Below are 24,056 nucleotides of genomic sequence, written 5' to 3'. Positions count from 1 at the left end.
TTTGAAAAAAAGCGGTCTCAATTTTTCTGCAGATTCTTTTTTAGAGCATAGGATTGCTTTCTTCGTCGTTGAAAATATACACACGGGATGATAGAACTCGGGTTCCCATTATACCTGCGAGAATGTTTATGCTGGCATGGAAACAATTTGAAATGAGTCAAAGATAAACAATGTTAGTAGCAGTAGAATATGGTTAACATATTTATCTAGATATTGTAGTAATAAAGTATGCTATATCGAACGCTGGGTTTTTTCATTTTTCTAAAGTCCTGCAACACAAACTGTTCGGCAATTAAACGGGTAAAGGGATTCTTTCCTAAAGAGCTTAAAGCACCGATAACAGTCAAGATTATTTTGTTATTAGATCGATTAATATTCGTTTGTTTTCAATACGGTTAATAGCGAAAAAAGGGTAGTTTTCCTTCAAACCTGGCGCACCTTGCATCGCCGGAGTCGTGGCCCATTAAGCATTACGCCATTAGGGCAACTATTACCACCGTGTCAAATAGGCGTGCAGTGTGGGTGATATGCCTTTGTCTTTTCATTGACAATAAAACGCTTGATGTACCGTTCTTCCTCTCCTCTCTTTTTCACTCTTCTATTCACACTTGCAGCGTACATTGCCGCAGGCACAGCTAACGCGGTGCCGGGGCGTGGTGCTACGACCCTATGCTATTTAATGTGCTGTATGGGCCTATAAGGCCGTGCCATATTGGAGCGATGCGAACCGATATTCACTCTACCGATCACGGTATTCACGCATACTTGAATGCATAAGCGTATTTCCTGCTTCCTGCCACCTTTAATTGCTGATCCCACCGTGTATACGATAATGGTTAATATCCCGATATCGAGCGGCTCGGCATAGTGATGGACAAAGGAAATTGACACTGACGCTAGATTGCAGTTTCCGAAGAGTGCAGTTGGCGGTTAAACGGCGACTGGCAGGCCAACGGCTTCAGCGAGTCCGCAGTCGTCGTTGCTCTGGACGTGTGTAAAGTACGACTTGAATAATCCAACGTCGCGGACGTGTTTGCAGGGGTAGCTTCGCACGATTCACCGACCGACTATGCTTGGCGCCAACCGGCAATTATTTGCTTCACCGATCCTGTCACCGTGTGTATTTATACAAGTTCATTGCCGTGGTATTTAGATACACGTATGTATGACACTAAGCCACGATATCGCTGCTCCGCTCCTCTACCACAAAGCCTTCGTAAACACTTCTATCGATGAAACCGAGGATGAGGTATTTCAGATTGTATCGAAAAAAAAGTAGGATAATAATAATGACTCAATGAGACAATATCTTTGTGGTTACTATGAATGCATTTCTGCACTCTGCAGGTTTTCGATCCATGTTCAACATAATTATTTTTGTCAATATATAAATACCTCATTTTTGCATCGACAAGAAGTCCACCAAACTTGACACGTAAGATTTATAAACTGACAACTCTCCACAATACTATCACATATATAATAATATAGTATACATAACTGACATATTATGCTGGCGATAGATGAATATGTTCACAGCGTTATTTCCTGTAGCTGGGTGCAAATCGTCGTGTGAGTATACAACGGAAGTTGTTCTACGTTGATAAATTTTTAATCACCTTCTATTTGATTGGCATGATCCGAAAACCGTTTTCACTCACTCAAACCATAACGTGTTTGCATTAATTAACAAGGTCTTGTATGATTTAAAATTATTGTTACAGAAATACGGTAGCTGAAACGAGTGACACAGCTGCAGTGATTGTTCTTGGTGTTTCGGAATAAGATAAAAGAACAGGGTGACGATACATAGAATATAAAAAAGAAAAAATGGAACGATACGAAGAGGAAGGCGGCGAGGACAGTGACAACGAAACAGATCCGGAACAACTGCTCAACGAATGGCTTGGCGAATTGGACAGTCTCACTGTGGTGAGTTTTATTTGTTTTTTATAATTACAGTTTTAGACACTGTTGGAAAAATTTAACTAAATATAATGTCCCAGCAGGTCAACTTCATATTTGTATCATCTGTTACATCTTTGTTAATGAGTATGGCAGAAATTTTTGTAATTTCAACGTTTCAATTGTCATATGAACGTTTAATTTGTGATTTTTATTTTTTTTTTCACTTAAGTACACACTAAAAAATATTTAAATCAACCCAAAAGTTTCAGCAGACGTGCTGGAACATTTTTTTTCGAGCTGTGTATGAACTAGTTTTTCCCATATTCAGTCGTTGCTCTGTTCCGAACGTTCTTGAATAAATTTGAAAGTTGACTAACAATGAGTCTTCTACGGGTAGAGTCCACTGTAGATGAGGGTAGTAAAGACTGTATAATGATTATCTGCTTATTGACTATAGTGGACGCTACTGAAAATGAAGTAGTATATTCTATATTGGACAAACAGGGTGTATATTAGAGCGGCAGACTTGAAGACGAATGTCCAGTAGCAGGCAGATGCTTACAATTTTCCAGTACTGCATTGTGAAACGCTGTTCAATTGGTGTCAACTGAATAGGGGGCTAAATATTTGACTATCTGTAATTTGGCCTCTTCATGAAGCAATTAAATGACGTTGACGTCAACACCCGCACGTGACATGACAGCCATACCCGTGAGGTCTGCAGTACTTGAAACATTTATCGAAAGGCTTGACGATACGATCAAATCGGAATTGACGTTTCTCATTGAATTTACTCTGAATCTTGTATTTGAATCGCATAGAAATGAAAAATTCTATGGACAATTTGAATAGATTTATACAAAATAAACAGTCCAACTACGTCTGTTATCGTATAGCGATATAACGACACTCTCTATAGCTAAATGTTTTATAACGCTAACAACAAACTTTGACCTCTGGCGCGTAGCTCATGACTCGGCATTTTCGATTCCCGCCCGCATTTCCCCCAAGGATTAACACCGTACGATGAATGATGCGTTGATTGCCTGAATAAGACTTTCGGATTTTATGTTTTCAAAAACTCCAGGCCTTGTACATTTAACGGCACTGAAACGATATCTTTACACACCTTAAGGGGGGTGTTGCACTTTCGATTTTCTTTCGTGGGCGGTCCGGATCAGTTGGAAAAAATTCGGAACTTGTTGGAGATATACAATACTTTCTCTAAAATACCTTTCGAATAATAATTATTATCGAAATGTATGATTGTGCCCTGCGCCTTGAGAGATATTGATAATCGAATTTTGATTATCAATAAAAAATATGATTCCCCCAATGAACGAACTTATTGCCACTGACGAGAGATTTTGAATCGCACGAGCGAATCGCTGTGATTGAAAGTTGGAAGGAAAAAGGACGAGATTAGTGAAGAAATAAATTCGTGCTAACAAATAAAGCATAAAAATATAATTTTTAAATTTATTCACTCAAGTTCACAAGTCTATGCGTAGTGGCCGTTCTGGGATATAAATGAAATCTTGAAACGAACATATAGTCTGGATTGTTTCCAGCCAACCGATAAGGAATCTGTGATTATATTTGCTATTTTTGTACGCCAGTTGGAAGCCGAAAGGCGGAAGTACGGGCAACGCCTGCACTTGCACTTGCATCGGAGGTCGGTCAAGGCGTATAGCGTAGTATGGATCGATAGCGCTTTAGTCGGAGATGGGAAACTCGTGCTATTGCTGTACACAGCAATCCTCGTCGTCGTCGTCTTCATCTTACGTCGTAATCGTCGTACCGTTGACCCCGCTTCGAGAACCGCGTCCGTATTTTCCCTTCGTTAGTGAATCGTGAAGTTATTTCTAGAATTCACAGACTGCCGGCTCCAATTCATGCTCACGAACGTTTACCCGCAACGTGCAGCCAAGCTGAGATGAATAAACAAATTGCCTGTAACGCGCTCACGAGCTTTTAACCAGTGTGTGGAAAAGGCTGTGAAAATATACGCTTCTTGCGGTAAATGGTTGGAAAATGGTCGCCAAGCTTTTGCTCTGCTTAGCTGTTGGTACAGCTCCGAACTCACCGGAGCTTTCTACAGGTTTCTGCCTTACCTTATGCAGCTATCGGTTACCCTTCAAGCTTTGGGATTGCAGTTACTGGGTGAGCATCTAGTGCTTTCTCCTCGGGACAGATACTCGTCATTCGATTAAATTCATACGAAAAAATTAAGGATTCGGTTTATTTCCATGTACACAATCATCCAGGTAGAAAAAAGTAATATTTGGGTCACAGAATTATGTGAAGCAAGGTCGGAATCCATGGACAGAGATAATATTTTAAATTCGCGAATAACGCTGCGTTCAATTTAGAATAAACTTACTCGTGGGGAATGAGCGGCCATGTTAAAAACAGTCATATGGGTATCATAGGTGTACTGAAATCGAGCAATGTACGGATTTGCCCCATTTGATCTCATTTGTTTTGAACAAGAAAATATGCTTGGACCTCTATACCGTCGATTTTTGTGAAATCATCCAGCATGGTCTTCATAGCCAGGACTCATTCTTTAATATATCAGACATTTTTTGTGTCTTCCCACTTCCTACGAAAGAGTGCGATGAATGCGCCACTAATTTTTTTGGTAAATTTTGTTTATTTGATCATTTATTATCTTGAAAGTTGCCAAAACAATCATTTTATAGAGATTCATTCGTAGTTTACGCACAATTACATTGAGAAAAACATTTAACTTATTTTTATTTGGTTGAGGATGAAGAGCTCTTTTTCATTTTCGTAAAATTTTGAAATTTTCATGTGACGTATTCGATCTATAATGGTTGAAACGAAACGAACAGACAAATATGAGAAGTATATCTGCACTGTTCGGAAATGGGGCACTTCACACACGCACCACAGGCTTCGGAAAACAAAGTTTCCAAAAAGGTGTTGCGAAAAAACATTTATCTAGGTTTTCATCAGTGTGTATATGAGATAATATAATTTATTGTTCGTAGATGTGTAAAATAAAAATATTTTATTAATTTTTTTGTCTGCGATGGTTACAGATAGACGATTAGGCACGTCCATAAAGATTATCATTTGCTTCTTGTTGGCATAACATCAAACAGATTATTTTGTTTTTCACCGACACGTGAAATTGAAAACACAAAGTATTTTAGTTGTCTGTAATAGTTTTAGTGATCAGATTACCTTGCATATCAACATAAGTACAATTCTATACGAGTATATAATTTTTTAGTCAAAAAATGTACTTAGGTACTCCCCACCAATTTGTTACTTGTACCAGTGTAAACGCAGGTGACCAAATCGTCCATTCACGGAACAGCCATGAACGGACAGAATGTAAAAAAATGTAGAATCGGTTTTGCCGAATAGAAGGATAATGTTTTTCACACGTTAATGTTTTATAGAATACGTTTCTATGAGAACATTCACTATTAGTTTTTCATCTTTGACTAAAAATATCACTTTTATTAACAATTTTGCTCGGGTAGTCCATCGATAGCAACCTTAACCTACATTTTGAAGACCGTTTAGAACAAAGTTGGTCTATGTGTATATCTGCGGTAGAAAAGTTTCTGGATGGTCCGTAATTAAAAATCATCCCTCCTGCGGCAAGTTATATATATAATATGGCTAATGTTTAATTCGTGTACTCCCGCACACTTTTGATAAGCGTAATAAACTCCTGAGGATTTCCGGCCCGAATTAGTATGCTGCGTCTACTATATCCGCCTTCGAAGACCAACGCTCCGTTGTTAGCATCCTAATTGTGCCCACTTGATAAGCTACTAGTTTTCGTTTTTTTTCGACCATTTCCTTTCCTTTTCACTTACGGTTATCGCTGGCAGGTAGTAGAAATTTAATTTTGATTCGGAGATCTTGTTACAAAAAGTCTAAACGGAACATAATGAATGTTAGATTTTACATCGATAATTGGAATAACTGTTGTGGCAGCAATATTTTTTATTAGATTCTACAGTAACTTTTGACTGGAATTTTCAACTCAGTAATCAGATTTCACCGCGATTGCTGCAGATTCAACTGCAAAATACTGCTGGCACAACAGTTCAATACTTTTTTTGCGTGCTGCTCTGTTGAACAGAAGTTTTTGATTTCAGATCCGCACAGAATATAGAAATATTAATATAAACCTGTTTGTAGTAGATTCGTAGAATCGTCCGTCATTGGCGATGAATAATAGTATAAACAAATAATTGTCTTGAACAATTAAAATAGGTCACACCACATGCATACCATGTAATATCAAATTCTATCGAGTTAATTAGCTTCATGTGTCGAAACCTTTCAGTACTTTAGTAGAGCTAATTAGCTTGTCGTATGTCCACTCGGAAATATGAAACCCTTGGGGTAGAGCACTCGTATGATGCAGGGTGATTCAAACTTCAACTGCTATCCCTGCAAGGATGACGTGGATCATACTGCATGTCGATGGCCCCTAATAAAATTCACTCAACTTCAGAAAGGTTGATTATAAAAGACCTGACTTTGCAATGCAATGGCGTGATAATTGTAATCCAAGTAACTCTGCGAACCCCGATGATGTAACAATTATCTTCAATCTTCAATTATCACTGGAATTAATTGATTTAGAATTGGGGTTCGTAGAGTTACTTGGATTATAATCGTCACGCCAGAGTTAGGTTATCTATAATTAGTGTGAATTTTAGTAGGGGCCATCGATATCATGTACAATTCTCATTAACTATGAACGAAAAATTTTCAGTTTTCAATTTGCCTTCATCGGAACATCTCTCGAGTTTTTTAATAAAGCATTGAAAATACTTCGAAATATTTAGACGATATTTTCTTCTATGTTTGGTGTACTCCGATCTGTTGAACAAATTTTTGTCTTATCATTTTTGAGCTATTCCTTATAGACAATCATTATTTTCTTTTTAACGCTGGTTCGTAATTGCTATATAGAAAGAAGCCAGTTAGGGATTTTTTTTTTTGTGAAATCAAACAAGATTATCGTATCGAATTTTGAATTTACTTTAGTTTTTAGATTTATTTCAGCCTATTGAACGGAGCATTGATAATTTTTCCGAATTACTCATTTTAATTTGTTCTTCAGTTAAAAACTTTAAAAAAAATTTCCCATTCAACTTTTTTAATGAATGTATAACGTCAAAACGAATATAAATACTGAGAAAAGTCAAGACATGTGTTTGTTCGTCTTGAATCATGGATTATTTTCTTGTGTAGCAATTGTTTTTTGTGTAAAATTGAAAAACGGTGTTGACTTTGTGCAGATATACTTTCCTTGTACATTTATTCATACGTTTTGATTCAAGACGAAAACACCCATAAAAATTTTCTCAATATCTCTCTTTGTTTTTGAGTTATATGTACCCAAAAAGTTGAATCCGGGAATGTTTTGAAAATTCATGACTGACAAAAAAAAAAAGAAAACGGAGATACAAATTCAAGTACTTGTATCACATGGTTTGCAGAAATCACCCGTAAAAGTTGTTTCTCCGCTTTCAAATTTATATTGAAGAGAATTTTAGATAAACCTCGAATGAAATTGGAAGGGGATTCGGATCGGTCAGTCCTATTCGGCGCACGGGTCTCTGCTGCACACGCGCCAGAGGACAGCTGCGTCTTGGCAACGGCTGTCTCACCGCCCTCGTCCCTCCGGCACCCTCATCACGTCGCTTGTCACCCTTGTAAAACGATACTCGCTTCCGCGTGTTTTTTTATTCAGAGTCCTTATTATATCCACCGTCGAGTTGCGTTCCGTTTCTTTCTTATACCTACTCGATGCGCATAATTCATCCGATTCAATTCCGATCACTGTACAAACCCGTTTTGGAACAGGCACTCGAAATAACTCTTTCCCTACCTTCTATCTTAGTGAAGTTGAAGTGCTGAATCGATTTGGTTGGATCTAGAAAACATTGGTGCGACAAGAAGTCTGTATCCTGCTGCACAACACACGCATTCTGCACTTCCGTCCTGCAAACGGAGAACGAGCTGAACTTACGTCGTAACGGAATACTTTCAGCCAGACAAAATGCCCTCAATTCATTGCTGAATTTGCTGATTTCCTAATCTTTGATCACACAAACGTGATGCTGGCTGTTAGGGCTCATCCCTCCGGGAGCACGCAAATCGTTCCCAAAAGGCGAGAGTCCTTCTTGAAAAGGACACGCGCTACGCTCACCATCTGTTGCGCCCCTTAGAATTCGAGGGAAGGTTTCACCCTCCACGAGTCTGAACCTACCTCAACTTAAAATAAAACGCATCTCCGAGGAGGCTGTAGTCCTTGCGAAGCGGAGCGGCGATTCACCTCATACGTATGTAGGTACATTAATTGTTGTGTCTTGATCATGCGCGTATCTTTATAGATATCTTCGGATGCAAAGTACCTTACGGCAGAATTAAGCAGTTATACGGTCGTCAGATGAAAGGTATCCATCTATCGGGTTCGCGCCACCTGAAAGAATAATTACCGATTCTCGCATACTATGTACAGTGCATTATCAACAGCCAAAAGTTGAGCAGCGGATTCGGAGTTTTTTTTTTGCCGCTTAAGAAATCTGAAAATTATTTCTGGTATACGGAACTGTAGAGAAGATCGAAATCGGCCTGCTGCAGCTGCTCCTCCAATGCTCCTTGCCGGCCGCACGTGTTCCTTTGGGGCAGGTGGTCGCCGTCCCGGTGATGAGGTTCACGAAAGGATCCGCGGGGCGCGAAGGGGAGGGGTGAGCACTGATTTGAACGGCACTCAAAAGAGAGGCTGCTGCGTTACAGGCCTGCCAGAAAGACGGGGGTCTCTGCCTCCTACGAGCGCTTCACGGTACGAGAAGAACGAGGGCAGGTGGTGCAGGTTTACTTTGTGCGCACGAGGACCATTTACGATTGATCACTGATTCTGAGGTGTCTTGGCACAGATGTAGATTTCATACTTTCTTCTGTCTACCACGCTGCTGACCCGTGACCAGCATTTTTAAAGTAGGTGTAGGCTGGAAAACTTCAAGAAAAAATTCGTGGACCATTTTCTAAAACAGCAATGCAAGATTTGGAAAAGAGAAAACACGTCTGAGGTGGTGAGGAATGAAAGATAGTTCGATTGAGGTAGACAGCCCAACGCGTATTCTATAACTACCTCGGATACGTGTACCAGGACGATCGAGTTGGCAGGTGCGAACTGATGAGCCAATTTATTCATCCTTCAACCGCAGGCCGATCATATTATACGTCAAACATCCCGTCGTTCAAAGTTGAGGTGAATTTAGCTGAACGTATTACGTATTGCTGAATTGTACATGTATTCAAGGAGCTGAAGCTGAACGTCACGCTATTCTACAATTAACCACGCGGTTTGGAAGACTGTTATTGTCTGTAATCCGTTGGCGAAAGTGTGATTTGGTTCTTTCACTGCGAGTCGCAATAAATGATTCTCAGGCGAGTCACGCTACATGACATAAGTAATTCAGCATTAGGGCAGAAATTAGTTTACATACATTGTTACTTACAAGCTTACTTAAGAATTACAATTCCGGTCGCAATAAGGAAGTTTATAACTGGTCAGAAATTTCATCGATTACCAATGAAATTCACTTATTTTTCTCAGGGGGATCAGTGTATTAATTTGGCTTTTAGTTTATTCGGTGCATTCACACCAAACCGGTCATAACGTCAGCTTGCACGCAGGTTGATGCAAAACTAAATCAATTCTTTAATATACCACCGCTTCATAGCGAGAATCATTTTTGTGGAAAAAAAATTAAAAGGAAGAGAAGAGCGAGGCTGAGAGCGAGACCAAGAAAGTTTTTTTTTCTTCCTTCTCTCATCTTTCGTAAATCAGGATGCTGCTCGGGTAGCAGCAACAGTTGGTGCGAAGGAAACATCTGCCGCGTTTACGTCTCATACATAGACTGTATAACGCATACAACTGTACATTGGTGCATTTATACGGCTTACCTGTTTGGTACGTTCACTCAGAGATTCTCAACTCAAATCTTCGAAAAACGTCGATAAAGTATATTTCCGACCACTGCAACGTACACCAGCTGATTAACAATATAAACCGATTATCCTCCCTCTTCGTTTTCACTCTCATTCTCTTTTTATTACGAGCTTCATTCGATTATAGTATTTATCAAGCCCCCAATTATAGATTGATATAAAGCATTCTCACAGGTGAGTCGACTAGTTAGTGGACCGAATGTTTACAGGGTCCATGATTAGTAAATGCACAAAAAAAAAAAGAAACGAACAATACCGGAAACTAACAATGCAGCATTGTAGGGCAAAGGTTTCCGTTACATGTATTTACACGCAAGTGTATACCCATGTATTTATCAAACTCCTCCTCTGGCAACTACGTCCGCTTATCTGGAGATAAGTCTGAGGAGTTCGGTAATATAAAAACTATAGTCTACGCCGTCAAACCAGTGCATTCGAGTAACTGCACCGTATTTGTAACTGGAACATGATGGCACATGGCCTCTACCAATTCTCAATAAATCGTGAGTCAAAAGGGTTGATTCCCCTCACCTGACTCCTGTAATCGTAGATATTACGTATTTCATGGGTTGAATCATCGACTTGGACTTCGACACGATATATTCACGACACATGACTCACTTTAAATTGTAACATTTGTTCTATCGTGGCTGTAGGGTCGCGCCCCTATAGTAGTTTCGTTTTACCATATCTAACCGTGTAACCCATTCTGTCCACCTCCAATGATTCTGATGCAAATTAATCCCTCGTCGGTCGGTACTGATCTTGCGGTGATCAACCTTCAACTATTCTATTTTTTTAACATTACATGCAAAACTGGAGGACTGTTTAGAATTCGGAATTCCAATAAGCTATCAAGTAATCTGTTTGGCACGTGATTACCTCATTAGCCGAATAGAGTCACTCAGATAGAAACCTGAACAAACAAGTGTCGTCTGCAAAATCGAAGCAGATGTAATTACAGCAATTCTTATGGATTCACTGTTCAAATTTGGCACCAAAACCTTATCACACGAGGTCCATATTTACGACAATCATTCTTATACAATTCTGTTTGCGAAGGTTCTTGGTATTTGTGACAATTCTTGGAGTGAACTATTTTTCCCCTCACCCGAGAGTAGTGAACTTAGTGAAGAAAAAAATTCTTTACTCAGGAAATCATCCGCAGTATGTCGACCCGACATGACGTATAAAGTGGTAAAGTGATCTAATTATACCGATGATACGTGACAGACGGTGGAAATGTTGTTTACCAATGCCTTCTTAGCCATCCCGCAAACCACAGAAGTCCTTGTTTTGCGGTGGTGAGGACGTGACCCAATTTCAGAGCCTTTTAAGTCACGAATTCTTGTTTATTGTAAGAGCTAAGCCGCAAGCGCCTGTGTGTTGAACATATGGATCATACACACGGACGGAATGCAAATGTGAAATTCCCCAAGAAAGTTGAATGAACCCAATTACATCGCTGCAAGCATCGGTTCAAACTTCGTTTCTTCTACTTAATACACATACATCGGAATATTCTTATGGTCGCAGTACCATGAAGAAGGAAAGAAGTCCTTGTAGAAATTCTATGATCATAGCATTGGAACTATTCTTAGAAGTTTTATCTGCAAACAAGGTAGTTGATGGTGTGCTTATGATTTGTATTACGAACCCATCACATCACGGAGTAGGAGACGAGGTGTCATAACCCATTACCGGAAGTACTGGCTATCGTCGAAAGTATAGCGTTATTACGACTTTGAATTTGTGCCCGTATTTCTTAATTTACTTGAAAATCCAACGCCGATCGTATTAGGATAACGGAAAAGTGTGCCCCGCTAAGTTCATACGTGTCATATTCATCATGCAATAGCAAGAAGTACAAAGTAACACCTTGAGAAACACTGCGAGCTGCAAGTCTATCTTTCGTCGGCGCCACGCGACCAGGTCGTTCGCAGGCTGCCGGGTGCTGTTGAAATCAACTACGGTGGTGGGGCTGGGGAACCTCTCTATATCGATGCTCTTATGCCCTCAGTCGACTCCCGGCTCTCACTGAGTTAAGGCTGAGATTTTATTAATTAGCACTATCTGGCAGTATCTGCAAGAGCTGGAAGGCGAGTTAAACTAATAACCGAAAAATCCTAATTGCGAGTCAATTTGATAAACAGTGGTCAGTGTGAAATCTATGGAGTGTTTGGTTTGTGTTTTTTTTTTTTCACATCAGCATGCCGTTGTGCAGTGACCACGTAACGCTTCGGTGAGATTTGACTTTCGTCTATTTTGGCGGATTAGCCTGCGAAAAGTGGACGTTGATAAACAAAACGTTAAAGTAACATTGGAAGAACGATACCTGTTGTGATTTGATGAGGATAAAGACTTCGGCATCCATCGTTACATGATCGTAGCGGATACGTTCGTTAAGGACTACGTGGGACACGTTGATAAGTCGATTTACTAAGGCAGGAACAAAAAGTATTTTGACATCCGATGGATCCGTCGATGATATCTTCTAGCTTAAAAAGTTGAACAGCCCCTTATACCACTACACTTTTATTTTTCCTTACACATTCAGTCCTGTCGCCTGCTTCACTCTTCTGTCTCAACTTCCATCCCCTACAGACACCATTGAGACCGTTCAAGTATTTGACGGATTATGAGAGACTCTTTATTATTCAATCCTTTAATCAAACTTTCATCTTTTCATTCGTCAATCGTTGATATACCTACAATACCAATACATGCACTGCCGTGGCGTTGAATAAATTCCTATTGCTCAATCTCACGAATGATAATAACGATTGGAGTAGGGAACAGCTGATTGAATTTTAACCATTAATTAATGTAAAACGTCCAACGTCCTATTCAAATAATCTGAGAGGATGAACCTGGCGTTTGAAGAACCAAGTTGCCGAGGTGGGTGAGAAAAGTTAAGATATTCACGAAGCAATCTCGCAAGGCGGCGAACAGAATAAAAGAAGACAACGAAGCGTCAGTGGGAAAGAAGAAAAGGATAAAGACAGCTCACAAAGGAATCTCTGCCCGGCGCCAGGGTCAAATGGGATAAAGGGAGGAAAAAGAGCGGAGACTGCACGCTTGAAAAATACCGCCGCCATTATTATACATACGATAAGCTGACTGTCGGGCTACATCTACCAAGAATAGAAAGAAATTTTCTGTGTACAGTAAATCGATCGCTTCGGTCTGCGTCATCGAGAGACCATGTTGTGCGGAACATTTAATAAAAACAAACGTAGACACACCGGAGAAGAGTATCGACTGGTCAAGACGTTATCCTTGCATCAGCCAAAAATCGCTCCATTGAAAGAAATCGCGGGAAACGGCGCTCGCAGGAACAGGGCGAAGACCGTTGTCATCAAAGATCTCTTGCAATCGGTAAGCAAATTGGATATCATCTGCCGAATTATTTACATTCGTTCAAAAGTGAATATTTACTTTCCGGTAAATTGTTCATTCTTGACGAGCAAAATTGATGCTGAAAATTCAACTTGTCGAACCTATATTTCTACTGCCACAAAGTTGATGCCCATTTCTGAGAGGTTTCGTGTCATTGTCATTGCCATTGTCGTATAATATGTTAAATCAAGGTACGGACACATAATCAATACTTCAAATTTCACGTCTATAACCGAAAATAATGTGAGGTATGGCAGAAGCACGAAGTGTTATATTTATACAGCACTGCATACATTCACCCAGAGAATACTAAGTACGTCTCTCTTCTTTTCGCGCACAAACGTCAGCGTGCACCGATGCGGTAGATTGGGCGGAGGACGCTGAACGGCTGCGGCGAAGAAGCAGCCCGATGGTTGTATCTGCACCTTATAAGGCGTCGTCCGTGATGTTCCGCTGCACCATCTATTAGAAACTCTTTGTTGAGCTGGTCCCGGTGGTTCTTTTTTCTTTTTCTGTTTTTATTTCCTTTTTTTTCTTAACCACAAAAACGGCATACCCTTTTACCTTGAACGTGCATACCGTAAACTATGGTGCCCCTTCTTTCGCCTTTCTTATCGTTGTCCTTATAAGATCGTTCAACTCTCGGCTAACTAAGTGTATGTATAGGAAATTCTTCCAGTGCTGTGTTTACAGTTATACAAATAGAAAATTTTCTTCAACCATCACGCGGTACATGCACGTGTACTTCGGTAATTACGATTATGCTAAATTTACGCAATATCATCTTCTCCGGAAATTATCGAAACTGAGTTCCGATTCGTTATCAATAACACATATGGTACAATAAAGTTTCAGGAAATAGAAAACACATTCGATCAATTTCCAAAACCAGTTACGTGTTATAGGACGCTGGAGAAGGATTGTCATGTTAAATTCAAACGCATTTAGATTCTATATAATGTAATTCGTTCTATTTTATCTCTCCGAATCCCTGCTTTCTATGCCTTTCGACAATTTTATCGCTGCAGGATAAATTTCGACGGCCGATTTCGGTGGTAATTTGGAAGAGCTATTATTTCAGTATCTATCTGGAGGCGTGTAAGTGATTAGTTCTTCTAAACCATATAATTAACACATTATCGCCCTCTTGAGAAATACCTTTGCCCCGATAATAATTAGGGCTTAGGAATTTGGTCTTTGATCGTCTCCTGCAGCCTCTGTAAAAGCCCAAGGGGAATTCGTGAAACCTCGTGCAAAAAAAACGACTCGCAAGCGTGCTTTTATCTTTGCCAGTTTGCGCAGGTATCCTGTATACAATTGCATTACGTACCTACACATATACACACACAAAGAGGTTGAACGACATATGTATATACCTATACATATATACATATATCTGCCCCCCCCCCCCCCCTCTTTAGTTCCCCTCAGTGCCTCTTTGTTCAGAGTTTCGCTCGAGGCAATCCCTTCAGCTCGGCGTCTGGACTGGAGTCCAGTTATTCCAGGCGCATAAAAATCCCGACGAATTATTTAGCAAGAGCGGAATTCACTCTGGAGGCGCATTAGTGCACGCAAAGAAAAACGCCGCACGGGACCGGCGCGAAATATTCGTTGAGGACGGAGGTTTCGTAAACTGACCAGTCGACATTCCGACTCAGAGCAATTCGTTTCAATCAAACAATCGGCGCCGCTTTGTCCGATCTCATACAACCGCGTGGCGCCCCTTTAACAGTAGTATGGTTCTTCTAGTTACAGTTAATTGAAGCTAATCGTTGGTCCTCCTACTTCTCTGAGCGGATTGAGTCGCGCCAAAGTGAGAAAATAAATAAAAAGGAATAAAAATATACCACGTGATCGTGAAATTTGTCATTACCGCGAATTTTTACATTTTCTACAAGTCGAAGTGCTGAGTCATTAGTCGACACTCGGAAGGAGGTGTTATATTATGGCAACGAATCTCATACTGCGGGGTGTCCGAGTTTAATTTCATCCATGCTCAGTTAGATTTGTATCTTTGAAACGTTGCCAGTGTTGCCAGGAGGAGATTCGTTGAACCAGAGCGAATGGATATCGCACAGCTGCATAGTAAAGAAAAGTACTCGAATACTCATCATTCGTTGCTAAATTGCCCATTGTCACAAAATTCTTGTTATTGCTTTCGTTCATCAATGTTCCGGAGCTGATTCACAGAGCGAATTTCGAATGCATAATTTCCTCAGTACTCACAAAGACACGTGAATAATATTATTAGACTGATCACTGCAGCGCTTCCCACTTGAGAATCATTGTACCACGGTAAGTTTTAACGAATCCTGAGAGAAGCTGAATTATTTGAAGCCTGAATCCATGCTCGCGTTCTGCAACTGAAATTAGAACGACTATAAGGATACGCATTCCGCGGGAGAATCGGGAGCTGAATAACTTAACCCAACCCAACTTATTCTAACCTAACCCTAACCAAACCTATCCCAAAATTACTTCGCCGCCTTGATGTATATACTTACCCAGAGAAAAGTTCGCTCCTTTACCGGACATTGCTGAAGTTTTTTGCCAACCGCTGCACCGTCGATTCCGGCTCCTATACACTGCTGCGTAGACCTGAGGGTGTGTTTTTTTTTTAAACCAGTCAGGTATCGGTCACCTGACCATGGCCCTAACCTGATGTTGATGCGCGCATGCATACTATAGACAATGTGTGTAGAATATTTCCCACAGGTCTTAAAAGTACCTGAATTGATAAACGATATCTCGGGAAAGGATGTAAAGTAGATGGGGGAGTTGAGATGTTGGCAACTAATTGCCGTGATGTCAGACCTACGACTTGCATCCCAGTAATAGGATGCGCTTATTGGCACCTGAGTATAAGTTGACACTTGTTGAGCTGATCGGGCAGAGGCTGCCATTGCGGTGAACATACGATTAAGCAGGAAAGATTTGATCATCGCGTACGATTTTTTATTAATCTCGCAAATTAAAAAAAAGATCTTGAGCCTGAGAAGTACTCTGATTTTGTGAATTTTGATTTGTGGGACCATTTTATCGATGTCGAATCTCTTACATTGGCGTTGGCATCACATATGGTATCAAGGGAGATCCTGACGTCAAAACAACGCCATCCAATAAATTCACGCTTATGAATTTCAGTTTGTGCTGCTCACAAATTTAGCAATTGTTGACAAAAACTATTCTAGGTGCAATTCATGAGGATAAAAAAACGCAGCAGGCCGGAGTAAAAAACTGAAAAATCATGATGTAATTGCGAAATCATTTCACTTCATTCGCACTTATGAATACGCGTTCCTGATCAACAGATTTGAAGTTGGGAAAACTTACGTAAGCTTACCTGTATGCACAGGGTAGAATGCATAGCTATTACGCTGTCATAGGACGGCAACAGTGACAAAGGCAAGAGAATGGCCCTGCATTGATGATATCGGAGGAGGAAGGGATGGGAAGCTTTGATCGACTCGCAACATTTTGTCCGTGGCAGTAAAATCAATTATATCCCACGTACTCGTGGGCGGGATACACTACGTACCTACTACACATGGGTATACGTGTATGTAGACCATCCACATGCATATTTGAACGTATACGAGCCCCCTGCGGCGCCTTTTCCCGTGCACCCCGGCCCCCCTTGCACCCGTGTACGGTGCTGCGTCGTTGCTAGGGGCAACCCCAGCACCGACATCACTGCCGCAACCAGCCAGGCCCGCACGCTTATGGGGGTCTATTCTGTGCTTTTTGGGTTTTCGAATTTTCACGTGTAGAATTCTCCGTGTCAAGATTGAAATGAAAGAAATATTTCATATCATAAATTGACGTTTCGGCTCTGAGGGGGGGCGTTTCAGAAAAAATTAAATATTCTTAAGCCTCGAGTCTGAGGTGAAACTTTGAATGTGAAAGAATTCCAAAAAAAAAAAAAAAAACACTAAATCGGTGGACATTAAGTTACAACCTATATCGTCGGTATCATCCATTTATCATCCCTCATCCGAGTGGTACCTAAAGCCATCAAACCCAGTTGACAGTTTCTAATTTTCACTCTTCCACCGCGTTTATAGCTCTCTGAATGATCAAAGACTGATTTTGATTGGCTGAACGGTAGTAAAAGTGTGGAAACTTGGAGGGCTGAAATTACGGTACAGCTGAACCCGTGTTTCTCCGCCGTTTTATTGACCCCCCGACACATTCTGCAGCTACCTCCTTCTCACGGAAAAACCTCACTCACCGGTCCCGGCATCGTACCTAACGTACTTGAAATCTGTCGAACTCGTTCCCGGTGTACGGAATTAATGGTATGAACAAGTATTTTTTCGATCAGCGATTCCTTAGAAACGGAAACTCGAAAATTTTGCTACCGTAGCAGGGTTTGACGTGATTTCTCACATCTCCAGCAGTCCTCGGCAATTGCGCACATTTTGTGCATCTATCAAATTCAATACTCAGTCGATGTGCAATTTATCTTTACGAATAGTCCAACACCAATCCTCTAACCTCGGTCGGCATGTGCACCCACGTTTCCTCGGGTGGTTCGTACCGTGGTTCAGGGCACCCTAGTACCAGCCGATCCGCAGTAAGGATCGTCCCTGAACCCGAGAGAGAGAAGGAAGGAGAAAGAGAGGACGGATCTGAGGGAGAGAAATGGGGATGGCTGGATGGGGCGAGGGTGATGGCGAGGCGGAGGGGGAAGGAGAGAAGTCCGCCCCCGCCAATCTCCGCGCGGTCGGGACTCTCGGGAGCTTAGCAAGCCGGCTCTCTGCCAGACGAACGCGCGTACAGACGGTCAGAGTATTATTAAGCGCCGCGCCACAAGTTACCCACGACGACGACTGGTGATCGCTTCGCTTCCTGTCATTTCTTTCCGCTTCCCTCCCTGGCTGCTTTTTTTAAAAAAGCGTCATCGATTCCTTCGGTGTTCGGGGTGAAATTGTGTCGCGAAGGAATGTCATTTTAATCTCTTTTTGGAGTCGATTCTGTGTAGTGATCTGATTCTTTGATTAAGTTCCTAAGGTTCCTTCATTGCTTTAGTTTTCTTGTGGGATATTCGACGTTTTTTTTTTTTTTGTTAAATAGCAACCCAATGCCGGGCAGATTGGAAAGTCAAATGAGTCGTAGAGATAATTTATCGAGTACGACAAGCTTCTTGACACTTATAGTAACAACTTGGGATTGAACGAAGGGTGAGGGTGAAACAGTGGCCGTTCAATATTTCCCAAGAAGTATCGCAGAGTATTATCTCACGATATGGATTGGCTTAGGAGGCATGAAAATTGCAGCGAGGAAGTGGAATTGAACAACTCAGTGGTAGATGCAGCTAAAGATTCCACCGTGATAACATGTAACGAGGGGAATGACGATTGTCAGTTTGAAGAGGACGCGTCCATCGACGAAGGAATGGTATGTTGAGCGTTCCCTTATTCTATCATGTTAATTCTCACAAGCTTTGAAACGTTGCTTGAATGCGAGTAGAAATTAATCGTCAAAAATGCTTTCGAATAACTTTATTTCGTCTGCGGCGTATTGAGGTTTCACGAAATAAAGTACAAACTCGTTATGTATTTATCCCCCGAGTCCTTACAATACAGGCCACCTTTTTGTGTTCGATCGAAACATAAACACTCCGCTTTACTTAACCGGTAATTACCAATCGAAACTCGAGGCTCCGCTCGGGAGCCTCTACTTAAAACCCAACGCGAATAAGAATTGGAGGGAACACGTGTTCGCCCCACGGGGTGATGGATGCATGCATGGGGTACGTATATGTACACACAATACGGTGCACACCTTCCTACTGGAAGGTAAGAGGGGTCGAGGGTCATGAGGGAGATGAGGGGGAGGGTCTTTTACTCAACTTACCTTCTAATACGTGCCACCTCGTTTATTCCACTACATTTGCGGGCTTTGTCACATGTTGTACCAGGAGAGTTGGTATGTATGCCGATGTGTAAGGTTGGTGAGCGCTCGAAGACACAGGTCTATGGCATAGACGTTAAGTGTCATCCGAAGAAAATGTGATGAAAACACTTTATGACCGTAGGGGATGGTGGAATTCCATTAAAAATTGGATTTGGTTCAAAAGTGGTTCTGTTTCCAACTTTCCAAAAATTTTTGTGGACAGGACTTGAGGGTATTCCTTTGCCCGCTTGGAATGATTTTCGGCGAATAATCATGGTCCGTGTCGTTGTGACCTCTAGATTACCCACTATCCGGGTGAGGACCAAGGGGTCGGTACGAAAAGTTTCATGCAGCGCGGACGCGGCAAGAAGAAAACTTGACAACGTTGCAGTACCAGCGGCACGCCTTGGCCCTCTGGAGGATGAATCACCGTTGTCTCTCCCATCGTAAGCATAGTCACAGCCACAGTCACGTCTCTGGATTCATTTTCCTAAATATTCTAATATTCTTATGGTAACCGTTTGTGTCCTCCATTTTGATTCTCTGGTTACGACCTATGTACACCGCGTTTTCGCTTTGATTGGAAAACTCACGTTGACATGTTCTATCGATATCGGCGAATGAAACGGCTGATGAACAAAAAATTCCAATTTTGATCAGAGTGTCCTCGGGGTGTGCGCACTGAACGTGTAAGAGAGAAAACTCAGCCGGGCAGCCAGCCATCCACCCATCGAGTCATCCAGCTTTGCCAGCTCACCCCCTGCGGGGGATGAAACATGATTCATCGTCCGAAAGCCTTCCGCTCCACCCTCTTTTAGTCCCCGCATCTCTTTTCCCTCATTTTCTCTACCCGGCGACTCATTTCACTCCGCGCACTAGCCAGAAGACTTATCATCGTTCTTCGTGATAACTGGCTTTGGATAGGTTCGAACGGTTCTACTTCTCGGTGTAAGATTTTTACGTATGTAGGAGATTGTGGTACGTGCTTGAACAAATTTTTCTTCTTCAAGCCATTTTCTACTTTATTTGAAAATCGATGACATTAATTTCTGGTTCTTAGGCAGAGGTGATGTTGTCGTATATGATACGGATTCCTTGTTGTTATATAACGATTGAATATTTCCTTACTTTGGTTCGCCTAGTGCGCATTAATTTCTTATAAATCTATCGAATTATCTGTTGAAATTTATTTCCAACGGGATATTTAACTATTATTATGGAGGCCAGAAACTCACTAGCATTTCAACTAAACTTTGACCATGATATGTTGTATCTCTACTCACAAATTCTATACATATCTGCAGCCATGAGATGTTATCACTTCTCGACCAAGAGGATTAATCGGATGGTCGAAAATGCTGCGTATACATCGCAGGCAGTAATTGATTAAAAGTTGAACGCAGCTAACATCACTTTGACAAATTTGTGCTTAAAGTGGAGTAATATCGAAGAAGGAGAGCTCTTCTTTTCCGCAGAATAATTCATTTTTGGTCATATGCGTACTTGTGAATATAAGGAGCAGTGTAGCGGATGGTAAACAAATTAGTTCCATTATTTATCATTATTATTACGATATTACTTTTGATGCTTCTTTTTCGCACAATGAGTAGAATTACATCTGGAATTGTATACATAATGCACATTAGCTACATGGTTTATGAGTTTGGAGATGAGAAGACTGATGGAAAAATTAGATTACCATGCGCGGTGTATCACTTCAGACTTCATGGATCGGATGTATACACACTTTATAACTTATAGGTCGGAGTAGATGAACACACGATGTGAACAGTGAACGAGGATGCTCAGGCTAGTTTGGCGAATCCACTCGGTATGTACGATATGAATAGATGTCTTCCGTGGGTCGAGCCTTATATATGTATATCAAATGAGTTGAGGCAACCAAAGCGGGCTAGAGAGCGACTTTCTTGCTATTCATATGCCTACCAATTTTGTGTTATTTCCATTATTTTGTCATCTCGTCAGGTTCTTTGCTCCGTCATGTGTTTTCTGTTTTCTGTATCCGTTTCTAATTCCTTTCGTTCCATCGCATTCTTTCGTAGTACAAGTATCACCTTTCTTATGTGTATATCTCTCAGGAAATTTAATTCAAATATCGTCAAAATACAATACACAATTATACGCGGTTTCATTTCATGCGAGGGATTGCCGCGAGAATCTAGGAATTACAATAAATCATGCGCTTATATCAGTTTCTCCCTTCGGAAGCGCACCGTCCAGGCGTGCGTTGCAGGCCTTTGGTCGTAGTCATGGCGTAAACGCGTTACGGCGTACATATCTATAGGAATTTATCAGCATCGGGAGTGAGAAGGGCCCCGTGGCCAAGGGTCCCGATGCCGGCAACACGCTACAGCTTGGATATTTTTAGAACGACGTCTGGAAGATTCGATATCGTTGCCGTCACGACGCCTCGCCTTGTAATTCACCGTCCCGTCTAGTTGCCGGTGTCTTTGTATTCGTATTTCACTAGCGGGCATATACATATAATGCATGGATGCATACGTATATACGCGGCGGTCGCATAGAGAGAAAGAACGGAGTGGGAGAGAAAGGTTCTCTCGTGAAACGACGCTGTCGTGGGTTGTGCTGTGAGGCCCAGAGCTTACACGGACCTTACAGGCCCTTAAGTCTCCTGATTAGGGCGCTGTGTACCGTAGAATGCCATTTATCAACCGCCTTTCCTCCGACACTAGTGCGTGTAACTCGGAAACGAAAGAAGCGATGGACCGACGCGAGACCGTGGAAACTCAGCATCCACTTAAAGGATTGTTTACAGGCCGGTGTACGTAGAAAAAGAATTTTTTTTAATAACTAACAACCTAGCTCAACGGGTTTACCGTGTCTTGGAAACTCGCCAATTACAATTTCGGCGTGATTAAATTTTTTCCTCCAGTTCTAGTGGATTATTTGAGATTTTGACGAACGATATAAATCGTAATTAATTTTTGTTCGGCTGATATTTAAGGATATAACAAATATTTCAGAACTCATTAAAATTGTTCGAATAATCTTTACGGCACGTTACACAATGTGTCACTTTTTGAAACATCTCGCTGGAAATTAACTCACCAAGGCGTGACGTTTTACCGCCCATCTGGCAAATAGATATTTTTAATTAACTTGTTTGTACATTGGGGCCTTGCGGCATCGAGATAGCAGATTCGAGACCCGCATCTTCAGGGTTTGTTGTAATTTGAACACGTGTACGCATTACCACGATGACGTCACGTTTTGCGGTTAGGCGATTCCAGCTGTAAACAGTAGCTATTCATCCAAAGCGTTTACTGTCATCAGAGTAATGAGAAACGTGCTGGAAAAGTTCACTAAAAGTATTGCGCATTCAAATTGGTATAAAAAGAGTACCGATTGAAAAAATAATGTTGTGTACCACAGTGGTAGAAATAAAAACACGACTTCAATTTTGTTGAATATCGTGCTTGCCATATTAGTTTGCTGTTGTCTTCAGGGTCCATGATTTGTCATAATATCGAGCACGAAAGCGAACATGATTTGAGTGACGTACGGTTTATGAGTTACCAATCAGTCTTCGATCAAAGTATATGTTGTTGAATGATGATGAACTAATCGTTTCTCGGTAGTGTAGCATGATTTACGACAACGTTAAGTAAGTTGCCAAATATTTTTTGCTCTGTTTAATTGTTGCGCATAATTCAGTTTCTTCTTCGAATTGGTTATTCCCCTTTCCAGTCGCTTTCACCCACCCCCAAAGGCTACACTTTTTTCCAGGCTCTAATCCTTACTTTAGTTGCCCTTTGTGGAAGGGAAAACCTCGTTGATGGACGCCCACACCCACTTATCGCAACTTCTGTTCTCTGCTCTTTTTCACGCCTACGTACGCACTGTGTTTAATCCTTTTCAAGGCATCCTCTTCTGCCATGTCGTCAATGATCACCCGTGTGAGCGTCCTTTAAAGAGGGTTGATCACCCCGATGAAAGCCATTAGGTTCGTTTTACTTTTATTCAAGACAATTCCCGTGATATAAGAAATAGCCACGTTGAGTATAGTCATGATGCCCCAAAAATGTCTGTTTCTGTACATTTGATGTGGTTCTCTTACTGCAGCTCGAGAATCATCACTTCTGTTACATACGCAATGCAAAGTTCAATGTCTCGCACGTATAGCATTCCTGACATGACCGCAGACTATTTTTAAAGCATCAATCTTTGAGAAAGATGGTGCGATAATTTGTCAATTATCATTCTCATATACCTGGATAAGGGTGGAGAAAGATGGAATTTAGATAAGGAGTTTACCGTTCAGTTAATTAAATTCTTCAGTCCTTCAAGCAACACGTTGCCAGTTAAGGAAGCCACAGAATCAGGGACGCGGGACGTTCCAAGCTTGCAGTTCCTGACTCTCTGGATGGTATAGGGTCAGGTCACCGCCATCGACCCACGACGGCGTTTTCTATTACGTTGCTACCCCTAGGGCTATTCGCGTCCTTCACTCTGCCTACAGCGGCATTCTATTCGTGATACTTGCTTCCTGTGCTTGGACTTGTTCGAATTATAGCTCTTTGGCGAATAATGCGGTGTGTTGAGTCACCGCGATATTTTCGATGTATCGGCATACTGCTTGGCTTCAAATTATTATATTGAGGACAGCCTCGTTCGGAAGAAACAAGTTTTTGCGGACAGGAACACAACCGGTTTAGAATATGCTGCTTGAGATTGCGCTTCTCGGTTTATTTTGGAGTAAGGTTCCGCTTTCGAATGATTCGGAAGTAGATCATATCATGTTGAAAAATTTCAAAAGATGTATAATTGTTTTCATTTTTCTCAATTCA

General features: G+C 41.3%; 1 protein-coding gene across 2 annotated transcripts in view; it reads left to right on the top strand.

Annotated features, from left to right (window-relative positions):
- The window catches only part of LOC124179542 (amyloid beta A4 precursor protein-binding family B member 1-interacting protein), a 79,391-nt gene that overhangs the window by 26,414 nt on the left and 28,921 nt on the right, over positions 1-24,056 (top strand). The window contains exon 2 of one of the 2 annotated variants that reach the window (XM_046564056.1): positions 1,725-1,932. In XM_046564056.1, coding sequence (XP_046420012.1) covers positions 1,831-1,932 — 102 coding nt within the window. In that variant the 5' untranslated portion in view covers positions 1,725-1,830. Of the gene's footprint in view, positions 1-1,724; positions 1,933-18,407; positions 18,730-24,056 lie in introns of those variants that run through there. The other variant, XM_046564055.1, reaches the window with a different exon arrangement.

This window comes from Neodiprion fabricii, chromosome 4 (genome assembly GCF_021155785.1).
Source record: "Neodiprion fabricii isolate iyNeoFabr1 chromosome 4, iyNeoFabr1.1, whole genome shotgun sequence".
Lineage (NCBI taxonomy): Eukaryota > Metazoa > Arthropoda > Insecta > Hymenoptera > Diprionidae > Neodiprion > Neodiprion fabricii.
Note: the sequence above shows the minus strand (reverse complement) of the source record. Positions and strands in the feature narration are given on the sequence as shown.